Here is a 22,603-nt window from a genome sequence, read left to right on the forward strand (position 1 = left end):
AATTAAAGACACTTAAATTATTTTCCATGGAAGGAGGGGCAGGTGAAGGAGAAATGGTGTACATAAAGCTATAATGAAGGCTGGAAATTGTACAGCTGAATGCAAATGCAGAAGAATGAAATTAAGATCCAGATCAGAACTGAAAATCTGGTTTTCTTGTTGTCTTTAATTCTCAGCTCTTTTGTATAGAACACTGAAGACAAAATTATGCTGTGGAGAGTGTAATTATGTAATTAAAGCTTTTGCCTTAGTGCACTTGGACCAAAGAATGAAAGAAACCAACTGGATCTTTTTCTGAATGTTAAACTCTGCAGGGAAAATGTCCCTGTGATGCCTTGAGAAGCTACCTGGGACAGAGGCTAGACAGTGTTGAAGGAATAAAGCAGATATTTATTAAAAGGCCTTTAAAAGGATACACCTTGGGCAGTGCAAGAGCCTGGCCATGGTTCCACCCAAGATGGACCCCAAGTCATGAGTTTTCACACTTTTATAAGTTTTGGTCCATTTCCATATGGGGTTAGTTGTCCAATTCCAGCTCCAGGTTATACAGTCCCATCCTCCCAGATTCCTCTCCTCAATTTGCTGCTCTTTGCACTTTTTGGGCCTGAAGCTGAAGCAGTGTCCTTGATTCTGGGCTGGAAAAGGATTGTTTTGTCAAACTAAACTGTGAAGAGAACTTGCTAACACTTCATATGAAGTTCAGAATTGCAGGCTAGTGCAGTACAGAATGTGAAAAATATGAAAACTAAAACTTAAGCCATCACCTGCAAGTGTTCCATGCTTTCATGTATCTCTGCTTCTCTTGGTAACCTGTTTTTACAACCCCAAAAGCTTTCAGGTGGTCTCGGAACTTGCTTGTCCCATTCCTTTATTATCATGTTTCCCATTGTGAGGATTTGGCCTGGGACATGGTGTGGATAACCACAGCTTCAGCCCTTTTCCCTGATGGATTTTGAGGGAATCCAGCTTTCTCTGTCAGTTGTTTTGTGGTGGGATAAGCAGTGTTACTGGAGTTGCAGCATTTAATGAACTAAGGCAGAGGTGTTTGTGCTTTGCATGTTCCTTCAGGGCAGATGAGACACTGCATTCACCCTCTCAGTTCCTTTTTAAAAGAGGAAAACACACAGTATCTGCTCCATTTGCAGCTTGAAAAGTTAGCATTTTCCAGAGTTCAATGCAAGATTTGAGAACAAAACCTTTTGAAAAGCATTGTCTGCAGTGAGGTGTTCCCCAATGAGTCTGATCACGCACAAGGCAGGAGGGGATGGTGTTTGCTCCCTCACCACTCTGTTGTGGTTTGGTGAGTAGCTGCACCAGCAGCCAAAGCTACCCAATGTTTTTGTTTAAAGCTGGAATTTCAGCTCTCTCCAAACCCTCTACACAGCCTGATGAGCTTGTGACCTGCAGTTGAATGCTGGTTATAAATGGTTAAATCACAACATAAAGACTTTTCCAAGATGTGTATTTGCTCCCGGCCTGTTCCTGGCATGTTTTTTAATCTGTTCTATGTAGAGGGGGAAATTCATGGCAGTTATTGACATAAAAGTCAAATTGCATGTCTCAACACACTTTGAATTTAAAATTCAGGCTGGAATTTTCAGAGTGCAAACTTTGAATCTGATTTTAAGCCAAAAAGCATTGTTTGGGAAGAAAGTTTAAAATTGAAGAGCATTGAGAAATCAGATTTTCTGGTGTAGACAAGATGAGGTGTTGCTTGACATTGATCAGCAAGTTTATGTGTTCCTAGCTCATGAAGAGGTGTGGTGGGCCTTGCTGCTTCCTCCCAGCACAGGTGTTCCCAGGCCAGCATTCCCTGCCTGTGGAATGAGAATGTTGTGAGTGTTTGCAGGGTGGTGCTGGCTTAGCTCCTTATGGTACATTACCCTTTAGAAGTAAATATAGTTCCCTCCTGAGGTGTGTTCCACCTCTTGTCTAGATTTGCAGGCATCTGTAGAAGGACCTGAGTGATGGTTCTGGCTCTAATCTTCAGTTTTTCTGGATTTTTTTCAGTAAAAGAGGTTTATTGTTGCTTTCAGGCTGAGTGCCAGGGTCAGATTTTATTATTCCTGAGACATCCATCATTTCCACTCCAGTCCTGTTGTCTGGAGTCAGCTTAAGGGCTTAGCTCAGTCCCTGTGGTTTCCTAGAACGAAGAAATCATGTAAGAAACACATTTGTGATTTCATGTGACAAGCAGGAGCAGGTTGTGAGGAAACAAACAACCTAAGCAGAACCGAAGAAGGCTGTTATTGTGGAATTGTGCTGCTTGGAACAGCCCTTGCCCAGTACAGACATCCTCTTTTCTTTTTCCTTAGTGGGGAAGATGGAAGTTGGAGGTGAAAACAGTGCCCAGTTCATCTTTGCCCTTTGCAGTTTTGGCCTAGAGAATTTTCCTTTGCCTTGCAGTAGATCTTGAATAAACTTCTTTAACTTGAGACTGCTGCAATGTTAAGAGCAGAGGGAGCAGAAGAAAAGTGGTGAAGTCTTTCAAATCTCCCTCAAAATGCTGTAGGGGTGGTGGGCTGTAAGTCCAAGTGTAGGAGGTCCTTGCAGTTAGGAGTCAGGCTGGGGGATAGACAGGCTGCCTTCAGTCTTATCCTGCCCTGATCTGATTTCTGTGCAGGGGTGACCCTGGAGCACTGTTTTCATTTGTGACACAGGGTAAATGCTGTATGGATTTATTGCCTTCCTGTTTTAGTCTCTGCACGACAGGGGTGGTTCGTTTGCACATCAACAACTGGCTGGAAGTGAGTTTCTGCCTTCCTCACAAAATCCACTATGTTGCCACCAACTTCATACCCCCAGAAGCAATCGAGAGGAGTCTGAAATCTATCAGGTAAGAGCAAGTTCTGCCCCTCAGAGTGTGGCCAGTCCTTGCTGCTGTTCCAAGTCTGAGAAGGCACAGGATGGTGTGGCTGGGCTGTGCAGGAGGGGAGCCCTGGGCTCAGACAGGACTCCTTGGAGCTGCTGCTTTGGCTCTGTGGTGCTGCTGGATTCATGGTGGTGGAGAGCCACAGCCTTGGTGTCCACTTTAGATGTTGTACTGAGGGGATGCTGCAAGAGTGGCCTGCACTGTTTGCAGCCAGGAATTGCAGGAATTGTGTGTTCATTTTAATCTGTTGACCCAGAAGTAATTCTGCTTTTGGAAGAAAGAGAGCCCAGGTCCTGTGATATCTTATTTCCTGTGTTTGTTTAGCTGCAAAAGTAATTACCTTCTGCTTTTTTCCTTTTTTCTACTCCATTCTGTATTTCAGTAATGCAGATGAGCAGTTTTCAGACTTGTTCTCAATTGTGTGCCAACACAGTGCAGTCTTTTTTCCTTGTCAGTGAGGTATCCAGTTACCATATAACTCTGTCTCCTTCTCACAGGGAGTGTCTTATGCTGTGACATAAAATAAGCTTATTTTGAACCCAGTTAGAACAAAAGGATGATATTAGAAATTCTTTTTTTACCATTACATTGACCCCAGGTATTGTGGTGTGGGAATAACAAAGCCTTCAGGAAGAGCTGCTGTTTACTGTGCAAATGTATTCTATTTTTCTGCAGGCCTTACCATGCCTTATTACTTTTAAATGATGAGAAGTCATTGCTTAATGAGCTCCCGTTGGACTGCTCTCCTGCCCTGGTGAGAGTAATTAAAACTACCTCTGCTGTGAAGAATTTGCAGCAACTGGCTCAAGATGCTGACTTGGCATTGCTGCAGGTATGGGGAGCTGTCAGCAGCTGCTGAGAGCCTTTTAAATCATGAGGTGTTTTCTTCTTTTCTCCTGTATGCCTGTGGGCTTCTGTGGGGCAGGAGCACAGCATCTCCCTCAGTGTGAGCAGGGAGAGCCAGCCCTGGAGCCTGGGGAAAGGCTGCAGAAACAAAGGGCAGAGGTGCAGGGACAGGGCAGCCCTGCAGCCACGTCCTGTCTTGGATGGAAGTCCCCATCCTGGGGGTCTCTAGTCCTCACCACTGCTCAGGACAAGTCCATTAAAACAGGCTGATGAAAAACTTCTCTTCAAATTGTGAGCACCTCCAGGGCTGCCTCCCACAGCCTCTCTGGTCCAGCACCTGACCAGCATCAGAGTGAGACCTTTCCTCATATCTCATGGGAATTTTCCATTGTTTCCTTGGGTGTGCTGCCTCAGGACCTGTTCCTGTGTCCCTCTGAGGAGAGTGGCTCTGTCTTCTCTGTGCCTCCTGTTTGTTAGTTAAAACCCCAGAGCAAATTGGACTCCTGACTCACACCACAGTGGCCTTTCTTGGTCCTGCCACACTGATGTCTACATGCAAATGCAGCACCCAAAATTCATGTGAAGATTTACAGCTGCCATGGCCAAATATGTTGCTTTCCCTGGAGCTGCCAAGATCTTTTCTCCCAAAGATTTGTGAATGCCTGTACAAACATTCCCATCCATTTCCCTTGGTCCATTAGTGCACAGACTTGGCAGTCATGGGAAGAAGATTTAGTTTGGGCTTGGGCAAAGATTTTGAGCCAGTGTCCCCAAGCCAGCAGCTCTTTCCAAATGCTTTTCCAGTAGTGACAACCAGGTCTCAAATCTGAATTGCTGGAGGTGATATGAGGAGGCCTTGGAAAGGGAAGTTTGTGCCAGTGGAGGGATGAGACTCAGGCACTTACATGAGTTGTGAGGCCACTGAGAGACCCCTGTGATGATAATTTGGGATGATTATATGAGATGGTCCCAGAGAGGGAGGGGCCACTCCATGCTCCTAAGGATTGATCCAGACCCAGGGACACAACCTGTGCTCTGTGTGACAGGAGAAACACAACTCACCATCACATGTTCTCCTGTTCATAGGTCAGTGCCTCCTCTTGTTCCAAGGGAAAGGTCCTGCTTTGTAATAAAGCTCCAGGTCTGCCTGCAGTGGTCTGTGGTGTTTCTTGGCTATGGGATGAACTCTGGAAATTCCCTACTGCTTCTGTAGTTTAGTTCTCCACAAAAAAGCACAGTTAAATGCATCTAATGACACAGGCTGGATTTTATGTCTTGTAGACACTATTTATGTGGCTTTTCCAGAGCCATTAGCAACCACTGACTTGTTTAGCACATTAAAATACTTTGTGTAGCTCATTACTGAAATACCTCCGTGCAGTAAAAAGGCAGTGTTAGTTTCCTTTATGTTTCTGTCATAGTAGAAGCTGATGCTTTTGTTTTATTTTTCATGCATTTTGTTTTTCATGTATAACACAATGCATTTTGTGCATGAAGAAAATAGGTTTTGGGGGCATGAAAAGACACTAAACTTGTATTGATACAGTTTGAAGGAATTCCTTTGAGGCAGGAAATACTAAGTTGCTTAGAAATGTGAAGTGAATCTCTGGAAATTCATAACCTTGTCAAATGCTTTTTGATCTGCCACATGTTATATTAAACCATGAATTTATTCTGAAGGCAGGGTGAAAGGATGGAACATTTTTCTTTCATTTCAGCTCAAACAAGACCCTTGTTGTTGTTGTATGAAACTCTTGCTGACAGTTTGTATATTGATTTTGCTCCCCTAATTTTTCCCTGTTTTCTCAATACAGGTTTTCCAGCTTGCAGCACATCTTGTTTACTGGGGCAAAGCAATTATTATTTATCCTCTTTGTGAAAACAATGTCTACATGCTTTCTCCAAATGCCAGTGTCTGCCTGTAAGTAGAAGGGAAATGTGTTGGTGGTACAGTGCTGAGGAGTGCAGATGCACTTCCCTTCCCTGATGGGATACAGAGTGGGATCCTTCATGAATTTGTTTAGACTGTTCAAAAACCCATTACATGAGCCTGAACTTGCACAGCCAGTGTGGGCAGGGAGGAGCAGCAGAGCAGATCAATATTCCTCTGTGGTGGTGAGAGCCCTGGAAGCAATATTTACCCTATGGAGCTGCTGTCAGTATTTTTTGTACTGCTGCTCACTGAATGTCCAATATGGGAACATTTACAAACCAAAATACTTTATGACTAAGTTAAATGAGTGGTTTATAGGGCTCTCTGTGTAGCTGGCACACCTGACATGAATCAAAAGTAGCAAAAGTTGCCATTGTATTGTTTCCTGTGCTGGCATTCCACACAGTGTGCCTTGTCACAGACAGAAGGCAGCAGGGCCATTTGCAGAGCCACTGCAAGGAAGATGTGGAGGCAGGGCTGGGTATTTTTGTTCTGCTGAAGATTGGCAGCCCTTCCTCTGTTGGATTTTGAGATGTCTTTAGACTCTGTGTTGGAACTCAGTTATAGGAAAATAGTTTTAAATCAAAACTTTGGTGATGGAAGAATAAAAATAGGGCTGGAAGGGACCTTGAGGTCATTCAGCAACAGCTGTGCCTGTATCAAATATGGCAGTGCTGTTCTTGAAGACTGAGCACAGGGAGGGGGCACAGCCACATCTGCAGCTGCAGCTGGCACACTCAGAGGTTGTGTGTGTATCCTGCCCAGTCCTGCCCAAGCTCTGTCCCTTTGATCAGAAGCTGCACAGGTCTGGACTTTTTAACACTTTCATTTTTCTCCTCTGGATTCCCTCCATGCCTTGGATAAAATGCTGGAGCTGAAAGTAAGGCTGAGGTGAAAGTGTGTGAGCTTCTGGCTGGCTTCTGCAGGACACAACATGCCATCGACTATGCTTAGGGGTTTTCTAGACCACAGGGAATATTACATTTGGGAATTGGCACTTCTGCAATGCTTAATTGGATCAAAGTTACCCTGAGCAGCACTCCAGAGCTGATGTGTGCCTTTGCCTCTCTCCTGCAGTTACTCTCCCCTGGCAGATGCCTTCTCCTGTCAGTTCCGGGGTCACAACCTGCCCTCCATGCTGGCCAAGTTCTCCCTCCCCGTGTCCCTCTCCGAGTTCAAGAACCCGCTGGCACCGCCTGTGCAGGAGGTGAGCTGGGCACTGCCCACCAGCCCCTTGTTCTGCTCACAAGGGATGGAGCTGCTCCTGGAGCACTCAGCCATGAGCCTGCTCTTGCACATTTACAAGTTCCCAGTTTCTGTGTTTCCAGCCTCATGATTTATTGTTTCATGTCCTCGTGCCAAAAAGCTGTGGGGATGTTCAAGGTGAGAGGATGCTCTGTGCTGGCACTAAAAGAAGCATTAGAATGTTTCTTTTCATTGAGTGGTGTAGTAGGGAAAACTGAAACTCCATTTGGTCTGTTCCAAACTGTCATCAATTGGCAGGGCTGAATCAAGTTTGTGGATTCGTCACAATCACATTTGATTTTATTATATTGTCTGCTCCAAGTTCACAATCTGTTTTTAAAAGCAATCTGTCTGCTAACTTGGTTTTGCTGTAAAACTGGAATTGTTTAAAGGCTTTTTGAGGAAGTAGGCTCAGCATGGGGTCAGCAGAAGTCCATGTGTCACTGCATTAGCTTCTTATATAGATTTTGGATTTGTGAGCTGCTTTACTTGTGCATCGATCATGGCTTGTGGCATTTCTGGGAACTGGTGGAACACAGGAAGGAGCTCAGTAGCATAAGGTCTCCTGGCTGACACTGCTCTGTTCCCAGGTGGAGGAGCCTGGATCTCTGACCATGTCTCAGTCTGGTAAAGGAAGCACAGGCAGAGTTCTTTGGCTGGTTTCTTGTGGTGTTTGTTTCTGACCTTCAGACTTGGGTGCCTTGGTGGCTCCATGGGTTTATCCCCTGCTCAGATACAGAGATTACCATCACCTGTGCACTCCAGCACAGCTGTGAGGGAAGAATTGGCTGTAATTACAGGTTGGCAGAGATGATGATCAGAGATAAAGATAAGTAATGATATAGGTCTAATGCCAGTAGCATGTGCTGGTCAGCTGCCACTTTGGGAGGCAGAGGAAGAGCAGGACTCCACTGTAGTTACAGACAAATAAGTGTCCTGAAAATTGAAGCTGAAGTCATAGCATTGATTTTATTCTAGCTGCAGTAGCTCCAGGAGACATTCTCAGTAATCCTTTTAAAATTAATTACTTGCCTAATACTTCTCCTTCAGTTGTTCTCCTACTTTTGTTTAAAATACGTAAATAAAAGTCTGCCACTTACTGCTGCACTTATGCCTTGAAACAAGGGTGCAATAAATGCTTGCCAGAGCTGATGCAGTGCTAAATTGTTTTTTTAGAGTGTGTACTTTCCCTCTACTGCTCACCTGTCTGTGGTGGGGTCCTAAGGGTCAGTAGCACAGCTTGCTTTTATCATCCTTTCAGCCTTGTAGGAAGGATGAAGGAAGATTCTGTGAAAAGCTGTGGCTTTTTGATAAGGCAAGGTGTGACAGTTCTTAGGGGAGTTTAGATTAGAGTGAGTTTTTATGTATTTTCATATCAGTACATTTTTTTTCTACTTTGATTTACCTATGTAGGACTTCTTGTATTATTTTTTTATTTTTTTAGTCTTTTAAGGGATGTGACTCCAATCCCTGCCCTGAAGTGGTCAGGCTCCAGTTGTAATTAACAGACATCCAATCAATGCAATAATTAATCTAATGAAATATGGGTGGGTTTTTGTTCTCCTGTGCTGTGCTAAAAGATGTTGTACTCTGAACTGTAAATATTGTCAAAATGTATTTGCTTTGTCTTTGAAAAAAAATTAGCAAAGGTGGGACTTCTCTCAGTAGTTTTTTTCTTTGTGTGCACAAGAAGGGATATGAGGTTTTTTAACCTCAAAGGTTTCCAGTGGTTTTCTGTTATCTCGTGCTTTTCATCAGGCTGAGGGCACTGTCTGTGCTCCTGAAGGTCACTGTGCTGAGGGTCAATACTGTGGGAGGGGCTGCATCTTCTGCAGCTCTTGTGGCCTCATAGCATCCATCCCATTTGATTCTTCTCTTAAGTGTGGAATTGACTCCCTGCTTTTGGCATGTGCTTCTGGATGGGTAAAGAATACAGAAGGCATCAATAAAGCCCACCAGAGGAAATAGGAGAGCTCTCAGAGCCCTTCCTGTTTTTATACAAAAATATTGCTTGGTTTGAAAGGGGACAAAGTCATTTGTTCAGTTACCATTACATGAGTGGAATTCCTCTGTTCCTTTAGGTAGATGAAAAAAAAGTGACACTCATTTTTCTACTTGGTGTGCTGTGGTATTTTCTGGCTGGTAGGAGATATGAACAACCTGAGCAAGGACAGGCCTGCTTTGGGAGTGCATGGCTGTGTTCTGCTTTTGCACTCTGACTGTCAAATAGGTAGGAGGTGTCAGGTGTGTGCCAGGCCTGCCAGTGCTCTCAGCTGTGCCCTGTGCCAGAGGCTGAAAGTTGATTGTGTCATCTTGATTTCTTTTCTTGTCTGAGATGAGGAGTAGTGTATTGCAGTGGAGCCCTGGTCAGTGTGAATCTGTCAGTTGAGAAGATTTTGGTATCCATGTAGTGCTCCCTGCTGCTTCCTTTCTCTGTGTTTCCCTTGGAGCCCCTGGGACAGCAGCAGGGTGAGGATGAGCCCATGCTCTCAGCTCAGTTGACCTCAAGAGATCTCAGGGCTGTTGAACCAATGCCCTGCTTTTCCTTCCCCCTCCCAGGTGTGTGCACAAAGGAGCCTTCCTCCCTTCCCTCTTCACTTTCCTAGAGCTCTGGCTCCTGTCCAGCCTGACTCTATTAATTTAACTTGTTTCAGCTGCACAAGTTTTCTGCCAGGTTAGCAGGTGGAATTCACTGGGGAGATCCAGTGAGCTCCAGGGCTGGCACAGAGTGAGGGAGGTGATTCCTGCAGAGCTTGTGCAGCTGGGAGGCTGAGGGAAGCAGAAGCTGTTCTCCCATTTCACAGTGAGCTGTCCCTTAGCTCCATTGTGACTTGTCATGTCACCAGGACTTGCTGCAGAGCTTGGGTTTGTCCTGGATCTCACCAGGGTGCAGCCATGGGGTGGGGAGATCCTGTGAGCTCACACAAAAGGGAACTCATCTTGCCTTTTGGTGTTTTTGCTGGAGAAGAAGCAGTTTGCATCTCCTCTACCTCAACCCCAGCTGTTGGCTTGTGTCCCTGTGCTCTCTGTGAGTGGCACAGCCTTGTTGTGACTGCAGGGCACACTGGGGTGGAGCTCTGGGGTTGCTCAGTGGGGTGCACACCCCTTCCAAACCTCCTGGGAAAGCACAGGAGCACCTGGTGACCCAAAGCCTTCGTGACTGGCAGGATCTGTACCAGGCGCTGCTGCTGCAGGGGAAGGCTTTGACCTGCTGTTCAGGATAAGGATTTATTTGTCCAGCATAAATTTCTTTACCCAGTTACTCTGTACAAAGTTGCTTTGCAAACCAAAAGGGATGATGTTTGTGGCTTCCCCTCCTCTGCACTGTAACCTCAGCCAATTTATCTGCCTGAGAAGCTGTAAGTTCTCTACCCTACCTTGAACAAACATGACTAGCAGGAGGGATCTTCTCACCTGTGAGGAGTGTTCCTAGGTGAATAAGACATCCCATTTCCTTCCTGCATCCCCTTTATCATAATGCACATTGTCATTAGTATTGTGGTTCTTTAATTCTCCCTTGATGGGATGGGATAACTGCAGGAAAAAAACCAAACAAAAACAGATGGGAAAGCAGGACAGCTGCTGCTGAACAAAATCTGTTTAACTTTTCACTTTTGTTTTAGTCTGGGCCATCCTGCTGGGAGCCAGGCATAGGGAGATGAGGCCTCTGCCTTGTGCCTGCAGAAAATGTGCTGAGCTTTGTGCAGGGCTCATGGAAAATGAGGCAGGAAAATGTGTCAGGGGATGGAGTGGGAGGGGAGCTGAGCTGCCTGCACACCCTGAATGGGCAGCTGTGTCTTCAGGGAGCCACGCTGCACATGGGGCTGCTCTGCTGGAAGGCATTAGGAGCCACAGGAGCTTTTGTTGGCAGAAGTAGAGAAGTGGGATTAGGATGCATTTATATTGTTGGACTGGGTATAAAATCAGTGTTTAGCACAGTAAGTTAAAAGAATATGTCAGGCTGGGCCTGAGTGAGGGAATGGTTAAACTGAGAATTCAGAGCTGTTAGCTAATGATTAAAATGGCAATATTAGACAGTAAATGTTTCATCCTACATCAGTAGGAGTTTGCATAGTCTGTTTCCTGTAAAGCAGGGAGAAGTTTTCATACTTTTGTGTGCTCCATGAAACAGCATGGTTTGAATGCTAAAGGAAGGTAATACATTTCAGCAAACATCCCTGCAGCCCAGTGGCTTTGAAGATGTCATCATCCTGAGCCAGGCAGACCTCAGTTCTTCACTCAGACCTTGAAGAGGATTTGTATCAGATAACTGGATAATCCAGGCTGGAGAAAGAGGGCTTGTGTGCTTCAGCAGGCAAAACAAGCTGTGTTTTCACTGTCTGCTCATGTAGTGAGAGACAAACTGGGATTGAGTGTTTCGAGGCTGCCGTTTTCCCTTCTCTTTCCTGAACCTGTTGCTGCTCCCAGTTATTCTTAGCTTTTTAGGCCTGGGAAAGAAATCACCCTTAAAGAATCCTTGCAGGAAATGTAACACATTTCTCAAGAGTTTTACAAATGGCCCCAGAGAATAAGGAATGCTGGGTCTTGTCCCTCCAAGAGCTGGGGCTGAGCTTTCCTCTGACCATCCCGAAGTGCCCAGCTGGGCTGATGTGCAGTGCTGTGTTTTTGGAAGCCAGTGCAGCATCTCTGCTTGTGCCAGTGAGCACAAAGCAGGGCACTGTACCAGTGCCTTGCATGACAGCAGCCTGGCACTGCTCTGGGAATGGCCCTGGGCTGCTCTGTGCCAGCAGGAACAAGCCAGATGTGGCTGCTGCAGCAGACAGGACCCCCTCAGAGCGGGCTGGAAAGAGGCAGCACAGGCAGACAGGAAGCATGAAAGGAACATGGATGAAATTTAGATTGAATTGGTAGTTAAATTAAGCAACAGAAAATGTTTCACTTTATATTTCCATCACAGTCCTGGTGTTTCAGCCAAAAAAGGCTGGCTCTGGATTCCTGCTGTGCCAGAGCATGACTGAGGCAAGCAGTCCTGGGATGAAGTATATCCCTGCCTGGGAAGCTGCTCCCAGCCTATGTGGCTTCAGCAAGGAGCCCAGCTCTAAGGAAGTGTCCTGAGAGCAGGCACAGACAGAACCCTGCACCTTTGGGGAAGGAGCAGTATTTCCAGCCAGCACAGCACAGATGGTGCAGGGAAGCCTCTGCTCCTGCAGCCCTGGTGAGCTCCATGGGAGCTTGGGAGGAGCAGATGGAGAGTGGATGGAAATGCAGTGCTGGTGTCCAGAAGCACAGGCAGCAGGATGTGTTAGCAAGGCCTCTGCTAGGGCTGATCTGTGGAGACACTTCTGCCTTTGGTAAGAAATGGGTCTAAACTTGGAGGAAGAGGGAATGGTGTGAGGCACTTGCAGTGGGGGCACAAAGCTCATCACATGGGCAGGGGCCAGTGCAGGATGCTGTAGCACTTGGGCTTTTTCTGGGTTTCATGGGATTCCTGCTGAAGTTTGGCCAGTTCAGAAAAATGTCAGGGATCATCAGTCTCTAGGGATGGTTGTTGAAGTTTACTTCAGGATGGAAGAAGAGTTTTCTCTAGTTCTCAGGATAGTCCCAGATCTCCAGCTCTCCCACCCAGAGATGGCACAGAGGTGTTTGGCAGGGGTTGTCGTGGCTGTAAAGCTGTAACACCACTGCTGCCTGGCTTCTTGTTCCTTTGGGCCATAGCTGCTGGCTCAGGGTGGCTTTCTAGGTATTTCCACAAGGGTGTGGAGCTGATGGTGCACATGCAGGATTAGAGAGGGCTGGATGAGCCTCTCCATGCACATGGAGCTGCAACAAAAAAAAAAAAAGGCAATTTTTGTAATTCATGGAACCACCAGAGTGCCCAGGGGAGGCTGGTCTGGGTCAGACCCTACCCACTGCTTCTGGTAGAGCCTGTCTTCCTGTCTCCTTGGATTTTTCCAGGGTTGTTTTGTGCTCTGAAACGTGCAGACCTCTTTCATTTGCTAATCAGACAGGTTGGAAATGTAAGTAAAATAAATGAGCCATCTTTCCATCCAGGCCTGCATCTGGAAGGAAGGATTTCAGCAACGTAATTGCTGGAGTAAACCTCACTATTCCAGGCTGGCTTCAGATGTTAGCAAAGCATTATGTCTTTGGTGTCTTTTGCCAACCTTGCTCTTCTGCACATTTTCTGTTAAACATGTAAAATGAATTATGGCTTTTCCAAAAAATGGATGTTTGAAGGCGATCCCAGATCATATGTTGTAAGATTAAAATCCACTGAGCCCCCAGAAGTGGTAATCCCTGAAAAGACAGGGTGTGGGTCTGTCTGCAAACAGAAGAGGTTTCTTCTGTGATTTGATAGCAGAGGAGGAACTGAGAATTACCAGATTTATGGAAAAAGGAAAATTATGTGGGATGATGAACTTGGGTTTGGGGCTTTTATTGCGATTTGGCCCGTTATCCTGATGATTAATGCAGCAGAGTGAGCTTCCTTCTGAGCCTGAGCTCATGCTGAATGTGTTTGTCTCACCAAAACAGTGGTGGTTGCTATGAAATCCCCAAGCAGCTTTGTCAGTGATTGTGTTCTGAGCCCTTTGCCATGAGAGTTGCCTGCAGTGATATGAAAAGGCTTTTTATGCAGAAGTCAGGACACAATGATGCATTTTGAAGGCTCCTCCCAGACTTCTGCAAACAGACCATACAAACACTTGCCCCTCACTCTGCTCATGCTATGGGTCTCCAGCAGGTGTTGGATGTTTGATATTTGTTATTATTAATGTTTAATACACCCCCTGGCTTTTGAGTCTCTTGCCTGCCTGAAAGCCCAGGTGCCTTTATTAGCTTTGGCCCTATGTAGCAGAAAGAGGTGAAATGAGAGGTGGTGACTCTGCATTGAGAGGGGACTCCCTGGGAGCTCAGGCTGCTGTCCCTTGCCAGGGCTTGTGCTGCTGCTTCTGTATTGCCCAGCCCTGTCAGGGTCTGATCTCCAGAGCCTCTCCCTTGGCTAATCAGCAATTTCCCATCTGACAGCAAAGGGCTCCTTTTCCTGGCCCCCTCCCCTGGTTGTTTCAGCTCTGCCCCATCACCCTGTCCTTTCTCTGGCCCTTAGAGCAGCCTGCACTTGTCTGACCATGTGGGATTAACCCTTCCGTGGTGTATTTTAGTGGCCCTTGTGTAGAAGCCAGCAAACTGGTGTGGAGCTGAGGCAGGGGCAGGACAGGTTCCTTTGGGGCTGTGCTGGTCAGTGTTGTATAAGGATGTGGATTATGAAAGGCTCCACTGCAACCTAAGCATCCACGTGCCTGGTCACCTTTTAGTGATTGGAAAAGAGAGAAACTCTTGTGCGGGGCAAGAAGCATTTCTCCACATGACTCATTTCTCATTGAGTGTACTGTGTGTTGTTCTCCTCCTGTGTCTCATTTCCCAGATGTTTACCCCTTGTTTCTCCCCCTGCAGACCCAGCTGATCCAGATGGTGATCTGGATGCTGCAGCACCGGCTCCTGATCCAGCTGCACACCTACGTGTGCCTGATGGTGCCCCCGAACGAGGAGGAGTTCCGAGCCCAGGATGAGGACATGCCCTTCACTGCCAGGGTTGGGGGACGAAGTCTGAGCACCCCCAATGCTCTCAGCTTTGGATCTCCAAGTATGAGCACTTTTCTTTGCTCTTCAGACTCCACCTCACTTCTAGAGCTTCTCTTTGTGCTGCCAAGGGCCATCAGGCCTTGGTAATGAGCCATCTCCTCTTGCTGCAGTGCTTGCTAATTAGGTCCAGCCTTTCCTAAATTTAGAGCTGGGCACTGGTGAAAGTCCTAGTGGCTATTAGACTTCTTTTTAGAGAGAAGTAATGCTTTGTAATTTGCCAATTTCTCATTTGGTCATGTAAAAGATTTTTATGAGAGGTTCTTCTTTCTTTTCAAAAGTAACTTTGTCCTCCCTTGCTGCACTCAGAACTATCCCTTGTGTTCTTCTGGCAGATTTTGGTTTTCAGGACAGAAAGAAAATGTGAGAATTTGTTCAAGCAGCATTGGTTTCTCTGAGCTGTAGAACCATTAGAGCCACTTGAGGAGACACAGAGCTGGCTTTTTTATCACAGGTGGTTGATTCCTGTTTATGTCCCCTGATTTCTTTAATCTCCCCAGTGCCATTCTTCAGGTTGAATCCAGGAAAGCATTTTTTCAAGAGGATGAGTCAGATAGGATGCTGAATCCACCAAACTTTCCTGCCTGTGCTGTTCTGAGCAGCCTTCTCAGAACACCACTGGGCTTGGATATGGGGAGAGATCCTCTGTGCAACTCTGAGCTTTACAGGAGTCATGAATTAGGGCAGAAATCTTGGAACATGAGTCAGATCAGTCCGTGATCTGCTTTTTCTGGCTCCCTCACAAGAGGATATTGCTTCTTGGCCTCTGCCTTCTCCCACCTTCTGTGCTGTTAGGCTTTTTGTGTTACCACTTCACGATATTCCAGCACAGCTGTCTGGGAATTCTCTTTTCAAATGTTTTTTATGGACTGTTTATGGTCTCCAGAAGTACAGTTTTCCACACAAATTGATGACTCTGTTGAAGCATTTGAATTTCCCATTGAGAAAATCGCTGTGTTGTCATATGACTAATTGCAGATTCATGGAGCACTTGGAGAGCCACTTTCTCTGCTCTCCAGAGAAGAGGGATTAGTTGGAAAGGCTGCACAGAAACAGCCTGAATCGATAAACTTTGCATCCTTATGCTGAGGAATATAAAAATGTGGTGTGTATGTGTGTCTCTCTCTTGCCCTGACAGCCAGCAGTGATGACATGACTCTGACAAGCCCTAGCATGGATAATTCCAGTGCTGAGTTGATACCTGGTGGGGACTCACCCCTAAATAAGAGGATGACAGAGAATCTCCTGGCAAGCCTGTTGGAACACGAGAGGGAAGCCATCCTGAACGTCCCAGCTGCCCAGAACCCAGAAGATCTCCGCATGTTTGCAAGGTGAGCAGTGCAGGATGCAATCCTTGTTTCTTATCCTCCCTGCTTTATGGAAGGATTGGTGTGGAGTCTGAGCAAATCCTGTTAGCCTGGGGAGCTGGAGGAGAAATTCTTTTGGGTTTGCTCCTGTATTTCATCTGTAATACAAAGTAATACTTGTGGCACAAGAGCACTTGGTAACAAAGAGTCCTGAGTGTGTGAAGGAGTGTCAGGGAGTATGGGTGGACTTCACTGTTTGCCTGCCAGTTTTCCTGTGTCCACATGTGGCAGACACAAAATTGCACAGCCTGAAAAACCATTGTAAGCAGGCAAGGCTGAGACCCAGTGATGCTGATGCTGCCATGTTGTGACCATTGGTATTTCCAAATCAGCTTTCCTTAATTTTAGAGTTTGTAAACTCCATGGAAACATGAGACACAGAGCAGCCTGAATACTTTTACAGGGTGTCCCAAGGTGTGTTTGGCAGTGATGAGAGCTCACTGCTTAGGTTAGTTAAGCTAAAGGCATTAGGATATGTGAGCAGTAGCACACATTTTGTTGTTAAAAATTTGCACTCAACAAACCCAGGCACTATGTGGTTCTTCACGTGGTAAAAGCAGAATGACTTCCTAAGCAGCCATCTGGGAAGAAGGGAGGGGGGGAAATACTTTTTCTTCAGAAGGATTTCAAAACTTAGTGGCATCACTGGAATGTAACTTTCACTGTTTTTCATACTTGTGGAGCAGAAAACCTCCTGAGGCAGGGACTGAAGCTGTTCCATATTCTGGATTCAGTTGGTAATCCCCTGAAAAGCTGGTTCTTGCCCTAGGATGGATACAGGCAGGTAGCCCAGGGAAATGGTAATAGCAGGAAGATGCTTTCCTTGTCTGTGGCAGAGTACAGCTCAGGGACTTGGACAGAGCTCTCAAAGCTTGTGGGTAGTTACTGCTCTCTGAATTATTTGTCTCCTTCATCTTCTGCAGCTCTTCAGAGGATATGCTCTGACTGGGAGGCAACATTGGCCACTTGAGAATTCAGAGGTGTTTTTTTCTTTATTACCAGCTAAGTCATTACAAATCACTGAGGAAGGAAAGTAACTATAAAAACATATTTAATAGCTTAAGACAGAACTTGTGGGGGCTCATTGGACCAGTCCAGTGGCGATGCAGATTCTCAGTTAAGCTAGTGAGAGGAAAGGATGTCAGGATTGCTCCCCTCTCATACCCTCACAGCTGGGTAAAGAACCATTTGGAAGCTCTGGAATTTCAGATGCAAGAAACGACTCTGATGTCTTTGTGAAACCAGCTGAGTGATGTTTATTGGGCAGTTTGCTCCTGCCTCAGGTTCTTCTGCAGATCCCCAGGCCTTACCAGGCCAGAATTTCCAGTCTACTACAGATTGAATTGACAAGTGCAGAGTGCTCTGAGACAACAATGAGGAACAGAGGAACAAACAGATTAAACAATAAATAAGCAATAAATAGATGGGTCCTGTGAGCACATGTAGGAATGTTCATGCCAGACCCTCTTGGTTACTGCTGGTTTCATGAAACACCACAACTTGTAGGTTGTGATGTATTTTCTCTCTTTTTGTGTCATAACCATCAGAGATGAGTACATCTGTTGCTCTCAGTGAAAGAGAAAAAGCCATGGTGGAGCTGCCTGAAGGAGCTGATCTCCCTCATTATCCTCATGCAGGTGCTGCTCCAGCCCTGGCCAACAGCTCTGCTCTCCCAGCTGCCTCCAGAGCAAAGTGCTATAAATGCACAACTGGTGTCCTAAATATCCTGTGCTATTTGCCCTTCCCAAGGTGCTGTGTGTGCACACAGAGGAATGGGCTATTTCCAGCACAGCAATAAAGCTCAACCTGGCACATTTTCCTGTGCTGGTGCCTCTGAGTGCCTGTCCCTTGTTCCACAGACAGCACAGAGTGCTGGTGCCTGTCCAGGGCTGTGCACAGCCCCTGTTTGAAGGCAGAAACCTTAAGGGGAATTAAGGAATTACTGAAGCTTGGCTCCAGCATTGGCTGCATTAACCCTCATAACATTGAATGAGAATTTAAATCCTAGTTCTTTCCTAAGGTGCAACTAAAGGAGGGTTGGCATGTCCTTCCAGGAGTAAGCTTGAGAAGGAGACAAGTTCTTTTTGAGCTAGATCCTCAGTAATGTACACTAAGCCTTCCTCACTGCACATTAAGCAGTGCTTTTGAAGCCTGAAGAAGGTGGAGATTTCACTCATGGCTTCTCTCCCAAGCCTTGGGTGTGGAGTTGCTTTCAGGGTTTATTTGTCTTGCTCTGAGACTGGGAGGTGAGATCCTTCCCTCCACTGAGGAATGCTCCTTGGCAGCACTGAGCTGTGGACAGTGCTGCTCTGGTTTCAAGCAGTGCTGTGGCAGGGACATCTCCTTGGCCAGAAATAAGCTGAATCTATTTGAACTACAAGTCTGAGAGAATTCTTTCCTTTTTAATGTATAGCAACAGTGCTGTTAGAAGAGCAACTTTTGCAACTTGAAGAGGGGAAAAGAGTGATGAGCAAGGGAAAGCAATAATCTTCCATCACTGCATCTGGATGTGCACATCTGTCAGCAGACACACCTGTGCAGCTTCAGAGAGACTCAAACACAGTTTTAGTGCCCAAGAAGTGCCATCTCATGCTGATTGTGTCCCAAAAAGGTGAAGGCAGTGCCCACCTTCTCTGGAGCTGTGAGACCCAAGAACAGCCTTGTAGATTCTAGTTGGAGTTTTGGGAAAACCTCCTCCCCAGGAGGGTGGTGCAACCCAGGACTGATTCCCAAGCATGTGGCTGCATCTCCATCTCATAAGAGTTTCAAAAAGCTCCACAGCATTAGCAATAGTTCTGCTGGAGCAGGATGCTGGGCTAGGCTTTGGGGGTGTCTTCCAGCTGGCATTTTTGTGATATTCTTTAATATCCTCTCTAGCTTTTATTGGAGTGGAAGGTATTTAGTTACAAATCCAGACTCTTTCTGAATATAAGATGGATGTATTTATTGGCAAACTGCTCAGTCTGTGCTGCTGTGGAAAGCCAGGTGGTACCATTTGCATGGAAGAGAGCTTGGCCAAGGTATGAGTACATGGGCACAAGAGCCTGGCACAGGGGAGAGAATCCCCAAAATCACTTTGTGAAATGTGAGATGAATTGTAAAATAGAAATGTTTCTGTTCATACCTGTGGGGACAGTCTGGTTTTGACACACCCAGGAACTGTGTGTCCCTGTGAGTGACTACTTCTGAGTGCACACAGTTGCCATTGGCCCAGGGGAGATGGCCAACCAGCCTCATGTCAGTGGCCAGTGGGAGACAGTGCAAAAGGCAGAGCCCAGGTATGGGGAAGTCTGGAACTTGTCTCACTTGTTTGTGCTGCAGGGACAGAGAGGCAGCAGTTGTGGCAGCTTAGAGCTGGCAGAGGAGCAGCAGGAGGGAGCTGGCAGCAAGCTGGGGCTGCCCAGCCTCAGGCTGCCAGTGAGGATCCTGCTCTGAGCCCACAGCGCTCATGGGGGAGAGGAGGGATGTGGCACATTGGGAAGCAGAGTACACGTTGTACTGGTCTGGAGCTGAAAACTCTGCAGTGGGCATGTGATAGAGGGACACTTGCTGCGTGGTGACTTCTTTTCAGTCACCTTGTGAGGGTGGTGGATGACAGGAGTGCCCAGCCTGACCAGCAGGAGGCATCCAGGCAAGTGTTGGTTCTGCAGGGAAAGCAGGAGCCACTCCATCCTCCAAAACAGGCTGGAGTGCTCCAGTGGGTATTTGGTGTATTTTGAGGGCTGTTCCTGCATGGGGGCTGTATAAATGGAAAACAGATCATGTCATCTCCACTCATTTTTACAGTCAGTTGGCATAAACTGCAGATGGGTAATGGAACATGAGCAAAGGCTGAGCCCAGAGTGTGATGTGGAGCACGTGGAGGCACAGCTGCCTGTGGAGCTGGGGAGGCACTCTGGCCTTTGGGCCCTCACAGGGTGGGGAGTGTTAAAGAGTCACACGTGCAGCATGGCTGTGACACTTGGGAGGGGGTTGAGACAAGACACTGAGCAGTAAACTCAGGCTTCATGTGGGGCTGGCTTGGTGTTATGGCTTAGAAGGAACTCTGGGGAGGGGCCCATAGCCACTGGGGACTTCTGTTTGTCCTGCTGTGACTGACTGTGCAGGGCCAAGGTTTTCTGATGGCTGTAGCATGTTGGTGGCCAACAAAGGGGTATCTGTGCTGTCTTTGTTTAAAAAGAATAGGGAATTTAAGAAGCCAGCATGGTTTGAGCTTGGGCTTTGGAGGATTTGTAACTTCCACAGCTTCTCTGTGGTGCCTACCACCAAAATTTCTATCTCCTGTTGTGACTGCTCCACCCAACCCAAGCTGCCCACACCCTGAGTGCAGAACCTGTGGTTATAAAGCCCCTTGAGCTTCTGTGAGGGAAAATTGCTCTTAATTCTAAAAGGCAGTGCAGGTATCCAGGCCCCTGATCCAGAGCTGTGACAAAGGGCAGTTGTAGGCTTAGCTAAGAGAGCACAGAATGAATCTGCCATGTCCTGACTTCTCAAGGCTCATTGGCACTTTTGTTTGTTCACTTTCTGGAATTATAACTATGTTGAAAACTGAGTCTTGGGAAATGCCCCAGACTGGAAAACCTCTTGATCCAAGGAGAACCTTGGCAAAGCCCCACAGTGGGAGATCCCCATCCATTTCCAGGGGATTTCTGTGCTAGGCATGATTTAATTTCCCTTTCTATGCAAATGAGGGATATAACCCAAACAACCTTCTGCTTTGCATCCCGTGGGAGAGGAGACCGTGGGGGTGGCAGTGTGAGTTGTTTGTGCTGCTTTTGGCCCACGTGCTCCCTGCTCTGCTCCCTGTAGGCTGCTGCACTACTTCCGAGGCCGGCACCACTTGGAGGAGATCATGTACAACGAGAACATGCGGCGCTCCCAGCTGCTGATGCTGTTTGACAAGTTCCGCAGCGTGCTGGTGGTCACCAGCCACGAAGACCCCGTCATCTCAGTGTTCCAGTCGCTCCTCAAGTGACTCTGCTGGCACACAGGAGGGAGGAACCTGCCATGCTCTTCATGCTGAGTCTAAAGGATGCCTAAAAACTGAAGGAGGTGCTTTCAGTTCCTTCTTGCCGTGTGACACGCTGCGGGTTGTTCCTGTCCGTGCCTCGATGTCCCAGCTGTCCCCGAGGCTGCAGGGCCTGCTGCAGGACAGCACGTGCTTGCTCAGCCTGGATTCCTGCCCTGCCACGTTCACAGCCCTTCCCTGGCCCTGCTGTTCCCCAGGGATTGTCACAGTGGGACAAGAGGCTTCTGCTGTGGTGTGCTGCTGGCAGAACTCACCTTTGGGGGGACACTGGTGCCCTGGGAGCGCTTCCTGTGCTCTCCAGCGTGACTGCTGGGACACAGAGCCAGGAGAGCCTGTCCCCATGGCGCAGCATGCATGGCCTTGCTCCAGGGCACAGGGGAGCTGGCCTGGCTCCTAGGGAAATGACCCTGGGCACCCAGGAATTCTGTTTGATCTCACAGCAGTGAGGACAGAGATGGGAAGGCAAAGTATCACAAGTAAACATGAAATCATGGATGAATTACTCAGTCACTGCGTCACAGCTCTTTCCTCACCCCAATATCCTTATTCCCAGGTGTCTGTAGGAGCAGGGCTGTCACCAAGCAGCCTCTGTGTTCCTGGGTTTCCATGTTTCCCAGTTTGTGCCTGGGGGTGGCAGCTTGGTTGCTGAGCGGGACTGAAAGGTACTGGCCAAGCTGCAAGTGCAGGGACACGTTCCAGAGGCTGGTGCTGAGGGCACTCAGGCTTGTCCCCCAGGCCTTGTTTTGTCCTTCCAGTTACCATCCCACAAGCATGGCTCTGGCTGCAGGGAACCAGACAGGAATCCTGGCCTGGGTTAAAGCTATCCAGCAGGAAAATGAGATACAGGGCTGCATTTCCTCTGGTTTGGAACTGCTCCTCCAGCCACACCAGGGCCAGAACAAGAGGGGACAGCCCTGGGACATGCCGGGGCTTGGGGACAGGCGCCTGGGCCAGCTCACCCCTGTGTGAGGCCACTGTCCCCAGAGCTGTTTGCTGTTCTGTGCTGCACAACCAGGGGAAGGGAGGGGGAGCTTTACCCCCTTGGTGGTGTGGCTTCTCGGGGTTTGTTGTTAGAAGATTGTCAGGTGCCCTCTGAAGTCCTTCCCTTCCACCACTCACAGCAGCTGGAGCTTTTCCCAGAGCTGCAGCTTCACTTGCCCACACAAACTGGGTGAGACTGGGAGCTTCAGCTCACTTACCTTCCAGCAATCACTGGGGGAAGCTTCTCCATGGCAGCTTCTTGGGGGCCCTTCAGCCAGTCTGGCCCTGCAGCTGCAACAGGGATGGCAGAGAAGAGCAAAACCCCTGTCTGACCTAAAAATCAGATCATCATCACTGTAGGCCCTGTCTCAACCAGTCCCAGCACCTGAGCATCAAGGTGAGCTACTGCAATCAGAAAAAAAGACTGCCCAGAAGGGGCTAAACCAAATTTTTTCATAGGATGGGGACAAAGGTATTTAAAAATTTATTGTATGTGAACCTGTCATCCACTTAGTGTGGCTGCAGTCCTGCAGATCCTGCCCTGAACCCTGGAGGTTTTTCCTCTCTGTACTCAAGTCAGGCTGCTGCACCAGTGCTTTCTATGTGTGGGGGTTCACACAGTGCTAAGTTCTGAACTGGTTTCAAAAGCAGCTGGGAAAATGAACAAAACCCATTCTTGTTCTCCAAGCTGGACATTAGAGATAGGCAGAGGTTGGAAGGGGTCTCTGCTC

At 47.4% G+C, this 22,603-nt stretch overlaps 1 protein-coding gene across 5 annotated transcripts in view; it reads left to right on the forward strand.

Moving 5' to 3' along the window:
- The window catches only part of NPRL3 (NPR3 like, GATOR1 complex subunit), a 41,642-nt gene extending 20,245 nt beyond the window's left edge, over positions 1 to 21,397 (forward strand). For all 5 annotated transcript variants that reach the window (XM_033073717.2, XM_033073718.2, XM_033073721.2 and 2 more), the window contains 7 exons: positions 2,699 to 2,836; positions 3,548 to 3,704; positions 5,533 to 5,639; positions 6,729 to 6,858; positions 14,310 to 14,499; positions 15,634 to 15,826; positions 20,672 to 21,397. In XM_033073717.2, the coding sequence (XP_032929608.1) occupies positions 2,699 to 2,836; positions 3,548 to 3,704; positions 5,533 to 5,639; positions 6,729 to 6,858; positions 14,310 to 14,499; positions 15,634 to 15,826; positions 20,672 to 20,837 (1,081 nt within the window). In that variant the 3' untranslated portion in view covers positions 20,838 to 21,397. The remainder of the gene's footprint in view (positions 1 to 2,698; positions 2,837 to 3,547; positions 3,705 to 5,532; positions 5,640 to 6,728; positions 6,859 to 14,309; positions 14,500 to 15,633; positions 15,827 to 20,671) is intronic.
- The last annotated feature ends 1,206 nt before the right edge of the window (positions 21,398 to 22,603 follow it).

Source organism: Catharus ustulatus, chromosome 16, assembly GCF_009819885.2.
Source record: "Catharus ustulatus isolate bCatUst1 chromosome 16, bCatUst1.pri.v2, whole genome shotgun sequence".
Classification (NCBI taxonomy): Eukaryota; Metazoa; Chordata; class Aves; order Passeriformes; family Turdidae; genus Catharus; species Catharus ustulatus.